This window comes from Aquarana catesbeiana, linkage group LG01 (assembly GCF_042186555.1).
Source record: "Aquarana catesbeiana isolate 2022-GZ linkage group LG01, ASM4218655v1, whole genome shotgun sequence".
Taxonomy (NCBI): domain Eukaryota; kingdom Metazoa; phylum Chordata; class Amphibia; order Anura; family Ranidae; genus Aquarana; species Aquarana catesbeiana.
Window position 1 is genome coordinate 169370097 of NC_133324.1, and position 10332 is coordinate 169380428.

Genomic DNA, 10332 nt, shown 5'->3' on the forward strand with positions numbered 1-10332 from the left:
TCGCATGTGTGTTCACACATATGCGATCCGATTCATGTCCGAACTGTCAGTTCGCAGTGCGATATGCAAGCTGATCTGGGGGTGTCCTTAACAATGTATTGACACTCCCCAGCGATTCGCATATGGCAGTGTGAACTGACATGCGAGTCGGTGCGATGCGGGAACCCGCAGTGGATTCGCAGTGTTCTCGCATCGCACCAGTTTATCAATTTTTATGTTTATCTATAATGAAATATATTTTATTTTAATTTATTAATAAATATTTATACTTGTATACTTTATTAAAATTATTTTTTTAATGATTATAAATGTATTTTGCATTTATATGAATGGTGTATAGCTGCATTACATATGTGCATTACATTCATTTACTATACACCATTCACATTTAAATAGGGACATGTATGATCTTTAAATATTGATAAAAACAATGTTTTTTTTATAATTAGGTTAATGTATATTGTGTAGGGGGAATTTAACTTTATTATTTTATTAATATGTTGGGGAATAATGTGTGCTGATTTGTGTTAAACTTTTGTATTTTATGGTTCCTCATACTGTAATCCCGCTATATCACGCGAGATTACAGTGAGAGGAGCCATTCTCAGGAGTTCCCGGCGTTTGTAGATCGCTCCTCAACTCAACATGAGAAGCGATCTACACACTTTCATAAACAGGCACTCAGAGGAGAGCGATCTCCTCTGAGAATGCCTGAGAACTGAAAAGCGGTATTTTACCGCACTTTCATAAAAGGACACCATAGTTTTGTATAGACTGGGAAGGGATAACAACCCCTGTAAAGTTTTTATTGCTGTCATGTCCTTGCTGGAAATATTTCCTCTCATTATTTGTTCTGGCAATCATTGTCGTCAGCATAGAAATTTAGGCCAACTCCCAAATGTTATGGTTATCATCCGTACTGGAGTGGAGGGAAACCTTTTAATAGAGACACGGATCTGGTAACATCTGCCAAAGTAGGGATTTTCTCCTACTTACCTGCCATGTCTCTGGGGCAAGAAGCGAGGAGAAATCTCCCCAGTGGAGACACAGACCATGAAACCAACAGAGATTTTTAACTCATCTTCACTCAATCCAAAATGCTTTGCCATACAACCTGTATGTATATACCTTCTATAGGTAGAGGACATGTTAGAAATCTTAGTATTGGTAAACTATGTAAACAAAAAATATATATATATTGTGCAGGTATACAGACTAAATATAAAAGTGCAAGCTGCTGGCAACAACACAACAGGACCAATCGTGATAAATGTGAAACAATAAAAAATGTTGCCACACTAAACACAGATATTGATTAGACAAGTGTTCATAAAGTGTGAACAACTGGTGCTGTTCTAAATAGTGCAGATGAATTCCTTGATGAACATCCAATAACAATGAACATAACTGATGTTCGTTTTGATCACCAAAGTGCACCTCCACTGATATTGATATAAAATGCCTCTTTACCAGAGGTCTAGACTCCAAATTATACGAGTCTAGACAGGTGTGATAGGCAAGTATAGAAGATCCAATCAGTTTCCTTTATTATATTGCAGGTGGTGGTATTGTCATGGTTGATGGTAAAGTTTACTCCATAGTAGGGCCCATGAAGGAAAGATAAAACAGCCACATAGTGTAAAACTGCTTAACAGTTTATTAAAAAAAATCAGTGCTAAACACTTACAGAAATCCAGCCAGGGTGGAGTCCATGACCGCGAGGTACCACAAAAGCCAATCCTGTATACTGGTCGATCGACTTCTAGGATGTCTTGGATCTATTAATGCTCGTTTTATACCAGATTTCTGTAAGTGTTTAGCACTGATTTCTTTTAATATACTGTTAAGCAGTTTTACACTATGTGACTGTTTTAGGTTTCCCTCATGGGCCCTGCTATGGAGTAAAGCCATCACACTGTTCCCAGGCACGGGTTCATTTGGTCATGACTCTTTGCTGTTATGTATGGGGATATTACACATGTATGTAGTAGTTTCATCTTTAATTATGTGGGTGGAAAGTAATTTTATTATTCTATTTTGTAATAAACTGTTTCTAAATTATCATTATAGCCAGTGTGTCCCTCATTGATTGACCCTGTCCCTTGAACCTCTGGTCTCCCCCCCTTTTTTCATATATGCAATGGTCTAGAGGAACGCACCTGCTTCTATTCTTTTATTGGTAGCAGGTATTTGGGTTTGTTTCCAGCTATGGGTTTGTGATCTGACGTGTCATACGTATCTTTACACATTACCCCTCCTGGAACTACATATTATAGGCATAACCCCCTTTCAATTTTTTTTGTTTTTTTGTTTTTTTTTCTATGGAGTAAACTTTACCATCAGCCATGACAGTACCACCACCTGCAATATAATAGAGGAAGCTGATTGGATCTTCTATACTTGCATATCACGCCTGTCTAGACCTCAGGTAAGGAGGCATTTTATATCAATATCGGTGGAGGTGCATTTGGGTGATCAATACGCACATCAATTATGAACATTGTTATTGGCGACAACATTTTTTATTGTTTCACGTTTATTGGTGAACTATGGACCCTCATAACTTGCCACTTACATTGTAGAATAGTTAGAAACACCCATGGATAAATATCAGTATTTTGAATAAATGTAAAGCATGCCATAAGTGTAAACCTGCAATAGATAAAAATAAAATGGTATACACGGAAAGCATTAAGAAAATACAAAAATGTAATTTCCCATTTCTTTATTTTAAGCAATGCATCTGCTAATGTAGAATAAAAGTTCACCTGTCATAGGAGAAATATATGTTTTGTCATTAATAACCTTTCCAATTATAGGCTACGATGTTGAGTCACTGACCTGAAACAAGAATAAAGATAAGGAATTTGGTTTTTGATCTGACTTTCATTGACGATGTTCATGTTCCAAGTGTAGATCAGTTGTATTGAATCCAGGGACTACCAGTTAAATACTGTTTTCACATACAGTAAACAATGGCAGCCTACATATTTCTCTCATGACAAGTACACAGACATCCCAAGTCTCCGGCGAGGTGCGGGAGACTCCGCAAGAGCCTCCCAATCTCCTGGGCATGATCGGTGCAGCTGGGAACAGCCTGTGATCACCGATCTCCTTTGTATCGATTTTTAGCTGACAGCCGCTTCTCCTTCTCCCCCTCCCGCGGCTGTCAGCTAAAAAGCTATACAGGGAGATCGGTGATCACAGCTGTCCCTCCTGCTGCACCGATCATTCCCAGCTTCTCTGTGTACTCCTCCCCTGGCCTCCTCCGTGTCCTTCTCCACCCCCCGTTCTCCTCTGGCCCCCTCCATGTCCTTCTCCGCCCCCCCTCGTCCTCCTCAGCCGACTCCCCTTCTCTCCTCTCCCGCCGGATTCGGGGGGAACTAGTAATTGGACACAGCGAGCGAGATCGCTCCTGTGTCCTATGATTGCTGAGTAGAGTAAACTGTGTTTACTCTGCTCAGTTTATGAATGGACAGGAGCCTCTGTCTCCTGTTCATTCATCTTTAGTGCTGAGAAAGGGACTGGGGAATGTGTGTCCTCAGTCCCTTTGTCTGTCTCAAAGGGGAGATGTCAGCGGCCTGTTTAGACCCCTGATATCTCACCAAAGCCCCCCAAAAAATATATAAAAAAATATTGTAAAAAAATTCTAAGAAAAATGAAAAAGTGTGAAAAAAATAAATAAAACACTACTGACACCACTCTCCCTGGCCCTACCAACACTGTCCACTGCCCCAACCCCCCAAAAAGCAGTGTGAAAAAAAAATTAAAAACAAATTAAATTGTAAAAAAATCAATTATTAAAAATAAAAAAACTACTGACTCTGTCCACATACCACCCACCCCCCACCCCCTTCCCCAGAAGCACTGCGAAAAAATATTGAAAAAGTGATTTAAAAAATATTTTGCCGCAGGGGGGTGGGGGCATTTGTGGGCATGAAACGCCACCTCCCTGAAATGAGTTTGCCACCTCCCTGAAATTAGTTTCTGCAGGTTGGGATGTCTGAGTACACTTTAAGGCAAACCTTTCCTTTGCCTGCACAGTACCAGGTATTTTCTTCACTCCCAGTAGCTGAATGAAGTGCAGAAGAGTGAAGAAAAGTAAGCATGGCATTAGGCTTGGTTCACACCTATACAGTTTGTTTTTGATCCGTTTTTGCAGTGCTTTTTGGGGTGCATTTTGCACACACGTTTTTGATGCATTTTTCACGTGTTTTTTTTATGCCTTTTACATTTTTATGCTTTTTCTTGGCCAATTTGTTGTTGGGTGTAACAAAAAATGCAAATCACAGCACAATTGCTGCAATAATGCACTACATGCTTTTCTGCACTTCTCCATTGAAGTCTATTGAACTAAAAATGTACCGTTTTGCTTTTAAAAAAGTCCCTGACCCTTTCCAAAAATGCAACAGCCGAAAAAAAAGCATAGATGTGAACATGTCCCATAGGAAACCATGTTAAATGGACTGTAGTGCGTTTCTGCAAAAAGCAATAAAAATTGCATAGGTGTGAACCGAACATTAAAGCACGCCTGCTGCTCTTTTGTGCATGAGCAAAGCACAGATTTGTTTTGAGAGCTCCAAACAAAGGTATTCCTAAGACTGATTCTCTGTTTGACCTTTGCCACTTAGGCTACTTTCACACTGAAGGCGTATTTCAGGCGTTTTAGCGCTAAAAATAGTGCCTGTAAAGCACCTGAAAACCGCCTCCCATGCCAACCCAGTGTGAAAGCCCAAGTGCTTTCACACTGGGGCAGTGCGCTTGCAGGACAGGAAAAAAAGTCCCACAGGCAGCATCTTTGGGGCAGTTTTGGATCACTGTATACAGTGCTCCTAAACCGTCCCTGCCCACTGGAATGCATGGGCAACGGTTCCGAAGCGCCTTAAAATCGATTCCGAAGGCATTCACCCATGGTCAGTAACAGAGGGTCTGCCATGTTCTCCCATTTTCTTTTATTCCAACTCTCTAAGGCTACTTTCACACCGAAGGCATTTTTCAGGCATTTTAGCACTAGAAATAGCGTCTGTAAAGCGCCCGAAAACCGCCCCCCATGCCACCCAAGTGTGAAAGCCCGGGGGCTAACGCGGCGCGGCCCCAGTGTGAAAGTAGCCTAAATATCTATGTACTTTTGTGAAACATATGAAAGTGGACATATTTTAACATAAAGTCTTATCTCACTAGCTCAGATGGATAAATGAAGAATAATAGATGGGATAAAAATTGTTAACTCTTCCTGGGAATGTGCTGATCCAGGCTCCTTTTAGCATTGGTCATACACTTATGTAAGGGCCTAGGCCTTTGGTCACATGACCTCTACTGAAGGGGAGCAGCCAATCTGAGCTCTGATCACATGACTAAAGAGGCCATACATGGATCGAATTCTGAAAGAATTTTCTTATAAAAACCGTAATTAAGAATTTTCTTTCGAATTTCGCACCATTAGTGGGCTGCAGCAATAGCCAATTTTCGTGCGGACTTCAAATGTGTGTGTTCGGGCATGTTGGATATTTTTGGAAAAACTAACAACTAATGAATGATGGGAGAATCATGCGAGAAATATAATCGAAAAAGAAATGTGCATGAGCTGTGACCTGGAAAGAAAAGAAGATTCCCGGCCACGAAAATTATTTTCTGTAGCAGCATGAGGTGAAATTGAAGGCTTGGTTGGTCGAATTTCGAAATCAATGGTGGCATCATCAGATCACAAAACGCACAAAATTTCTTAATCTCCGAAAAAAATGCATTTGGGATTCGACCCATGTATGGCCAGCTTAAGTGCCTGTGCATTCAGACAAGTACAGAAGGAGGTCTAGAATAGCATTTTGTTTAGAAAAGGAAGTACAAAGTGAGGTTTATCAGTAAGTCTCAGCAATACAGTAAGGTTTTACAGTATGTATGAGTATCTGTTAAAGTGACCCTTTTCAAATCTTTTAAAATCTGGTTCTTTTAATTTGGCAGAAAATTATAACATTAAGGTGTATGTCCAGTAAAAAGCTTTTTTTATTCTATTTTCGGATAGAGTGGAGAAGTATAAATACCCCTCTCAGGTATTTACGGCTATCTAGGACTTTGTTAAGGAGACTTACCCTTATTTCCTGTCCTGCTGACATTTTACCAGATAGGAAGTCAGGGGATCTCTCCAAAACCAATACAAACTGTCAAAAACTTTTTTTAGTAGAGTTGGGGAAGGCTAGAACGGTTGTAGGATTTTTATGTCTATGTCCCTGTTGCAAATTTTACACCAATTCCTGTGCAGTGAAACTGTTGTCAGCAGGACAGAAAGTGAGAATAAATCTATCCCCAGAGCCCAAATATCAGTAAAAACCTGACCGGAGTTCTAATCCGTCCCCACTAGAATAAAAGGTTTTGGCTTAAGATATACGGTACTTTGATTTGAAAGCTGTCAAACCTACCAAAAAATATAATATTATCTAATTATTGAATTGCTGTATGGTTCTCCTTCCTACACAGTAGCAGAACTTTTCATCATTTTCAGAAAACTTTTAGTACCTTTTTTGTGTTGCAACTCAACACTAACTGCTTCATAGTCTAGGTTAGTATGACATATCCTGGGAATTCGATGTCACAGATCCCTAGAGAGAGGCAGTGTTTTACTGAGGGACGCTGATCTCAGCCAGCGATTTCGGAAAAACAGGCAGAGACCCACAGCATGTCTGACCATACATGGAGGATCCTGCGCATGTGCTCACATGACACAGGTCTCTAGAAGGTCCCCCATATACCCGAAACTAGCAGCATGTATGTTCATGCACAGGGATTTCACGTGCACGTGTAGACATGCACCAGGTTTTAGCTAGGTCCCACATATAATTGGGATATATAAAAGATGGTGATGTGGAAGAGGGATAGTGGGAGAAATTCCTCTTTAGGCTAGCCATAAACAGCTCAAATTGTGGCCGATTCAGCCTGTTGGAACCACCCCGCCCGGCAAAAGTGGATTTAAAATTTAAGGAGTCAAGTGGAATTAGTCAGCCAAACAATAACTGCTATCTGTTAGATGTCTCATCGGATGCAGCCATTGCTTAAGTATTGAGGCAGATGTGGGTGCTGCAGCTGTCTGAATCCAATAGCCAGCAGCACAGATTCCTATATCCACACAGTATCGAAAAAAAAAATATCTAAGCAAGTAAGGATTGCCTTACAATAACTGATGTGTACTTTTTTATTACATTATGGTAACAATTATGTATGTTTTCCCCACAGTAAAGTATTGCATGCATTTATTATACATTTTCACAAAAGCACAATGTGGGTGAGGACCCTGTTGCCTGTAATCATATTTCAGCTATCAATTGTGCAGTGCAGAAGATCAAAGCAAAAACTTAATTGCTATTTTCAACATTCCATTTCCTTCATTGATCCAGCAGACTAAATACTGTATATATCTATATGCATTCAGTCATATCTGACTCTAGGCAATTCTATGGGCCAGCTTTCTGGGCATCCATAGAATTGTTATTAGGAAGGTTCCCAGTTCTTTCCTCAACCCTCCTTATTTGCTGGAGCTTGGGACTGGCATGCAGTTTGTAATAACACGTGTGCACAGGCAATTTGTACATGCATACTATGACCAGTTTAAACAGAGGCCAATTAACCCACCAGCAGATCTTTGAATTGTGGATAGAAATGCACGCAAACACGGGGAAAACATACAAACTCCATGCAGATAGTGTCCTGGCTGATATTAGAACCATAAAACCCCAGTTCTGCCAAAACATAATTGCTAACCACTAACCCTCTGTGCCATGTAATTTTGTTTTGCAAAGTCTTCCACCTTGTTTTTTAACATGTTTATATCATATTATTTTTTTAAGGATACATTTTAATGTTTTTTACAAATCACTAAAGCAGTGCCTGTATGGCATGCCAAGGCCTGTAAGCTATTGCTGTCACAGATGTGCTCCACAGTTCAGTGGCTGAGAAAAGCTAGATCAAGGATAAAAAAAAACACAGCCATGTTGAATATGTAAAATAATATGCTCCAGATACTGGCTTTGAAGATTAGTCCTAATGACAATGCCATGTGTCTAGCTGAGAGGGCTGCCATAAGCTGAGCTCACACACTGCCTTCCCAACAAGACACACAATTACAATAAGGGGGTGTAATACCACCTGTCGGATTTATCAGGACCTCTAAATAGAAACTGATTTACTAGAGTTCTGCTGGATGACTCATGTCAGCCAAACAGCACCACTGTTTAAACCAATGTACTTGAGTCCCTTGAATAATGATGATCTTTATGATGAAGATGAAGTCATCACTATGTAAATGGAAGAATTACTTGGAAGAATTACTCATCCACCTATACACAATCAATAGCAATGGAATAAAAATAAAATGAGACCTGGTAGGTGGTGACTTCAATGTAAACCCGGGATGTACAAGTAATGAATAGGTGATCTGCTTAGGGTTGTTTCATAAGATATGAAGCAAAGAAACAAGCAGGGTTATTGCCCATAGCAACTGATAAGACTTATTGTTCCACTTATGCACCTGTTAACATGTTGTTATTATGTACAACACTCACCTAATTCATTTTTAAAGATCAGCCACAGTGTGTTAGCAAAAATAAATAGGATCTAGGTCACTCATATCATTTGTTTTCAACATATCGATATCTTATCAATTGTCAATATAATACTATGTAATACTGTGTATGCTATATTGCAGAGGGGAATTTACTATATTGGACCAAGCAGAATTTGGAGTAACTGTGCATGGCAACCAATCAGTTTCCCTCTTTCATTTCCAAAGCTTAACTGAACAAGCTGGAGATAGAAGCTGATTGGCTGTCATGTACAACTGCTCCATATTCTGTCTATTCCAGTTTTGACACATTTTCCCACTTGTCTTATTTATTCCTTTGACCAAATATGTACAATGTAGGTGTGTGTCTTTATCAGCATTGATGTTGCATTTTATCTTATTTCATTACTAATAAAATGATTTTGGATGAATTAAAATGAATAGGATCTAGATAATGAACACACATCTTCCAAAACGCTGCCACACACAATGCTGATTTGTTTAAGCTTAACTCACAGAGCCTATTTGTGTGAAAAGAAAAAGTCAGTAAATGATATTTAAAGTTATGACATCATGCGGAAAGTATTGAGCTGTAAGTAACCATAATAAATGAATTGAATAATTAAATTACATTGAAATCGTCCTTAATACATGTTCACGGTTAGATTTACAAGTTCATGATGCAAAGTCTTTCTATGGCTTACCTGCCCACCGTAGTCATAGCCCAGTTCATCGGCTAATGCCAGTGCTTCCTCTGGACCTCCAGGGATCTCTGCAGCCCATTCATTCACATATCGCCTTTCTACAGCAGCCACAAATCCTAGGCAGCATGAGAAGACAGACACTAAAGCAATGTACTTGTAGGGCCAGCATCCTCCTTCCATTTCAATATGTATCTGTACAATGTCCACACTGTTCAAACAGTACCTTATGGCTGAAAAAAATATATACTACAATAAGAAAAAAAAAAAAAAAAAACAGGAGATCAGCTTTTGCCTTGTTGCTATGTGAACAGATAGATGTCAGGAGCAGGCTTTTCGTCTGTGGCTGGGAAAAAAACAAGAACCTTTCCTCCACAGTCAATGGAAATTAGTATTTACACGTCAAAACTACGTCAAGCACTCTTGCAACGTCTTAGATCTATACGGCATTCCCAAGGGAGGAGAGATGCTAAAATAGGATGCTGGGATTCACGCAGCTCCATTGCCCACTGAGAGAGATCAGTTCGTGTAATTGGACATGAAACGCCCACTCTGACGGAAAGAAAAAGCAATATCATGCTCAAACAAGCTACACATCAGCTGCTTGCACAGCAGAGTGTCAATAGAATGGTACATTGCTACAGTAAACAGCGCGTTGCTTTCCTACAAGTGGCTGTGCTCCCTCTTGTCACTTGGTAATATAATAATTCTGCATCTCTTTAAAACCAATCTGCTGTGGTGTGCTGTTAATTTCCTTTTTTTAAAATTTATATATATAGTATTTCGGTAAAGTATACCCTTGGTAATCATTGAGTAGACATCATATCTTAAATGTATGCAGCTTCTTTTTATAATGAAACTTCTTTGTCTATTGTAAACTTAAGTTCTGCTTTTTTTTTTCTATATTTGAAAACCTTTAAAAAACAAAACATGTACGCAGTCATTTAAAGTGCATTTTCACCATTGCAGTTCTATTTGAGAAAACCGCACTATGGGGTTGATTTACTAAAGGCAAATCCACTTAGCACTACAAGTGCAATCCAAGTGCACTTGGAAGTGCAGTCGCTGTAGATCTGAGGGGAA

The 10332-nt window shown here is 39.5% G+C and overlaps 1 protein-coding gene across 2 annotated transcripts in view; it reads right to left on the reverse strand.

Annotated features, from left to right (window-relative positions):
* PCSK1 (proprotein convertase subtilisin/kexin type 1) overlaps positions 1–9834 on the reverse strand; it is an 80507-nt gene extending 70673 nt beyond the window's left edge. Inside the window, exon 1 of one of the 2 annotated variants that reach the window (XM_073624536.1) lies at positions 9253–9834. In XM_073624536.1, the coding sequence (XP_073480637.1) occupies positions 9253–9432 (180 nt within the window). In that variant the 5' untranslated portion in view covers positions 9433–9834. The remainder of the gene's footprint in view (positions 1–9252) is intronic. The other variant, XM_073624537.1, reaches the window with a different exon arrangement.
* Positions 9835–10332: the final 498 nt, after the last annotated feature.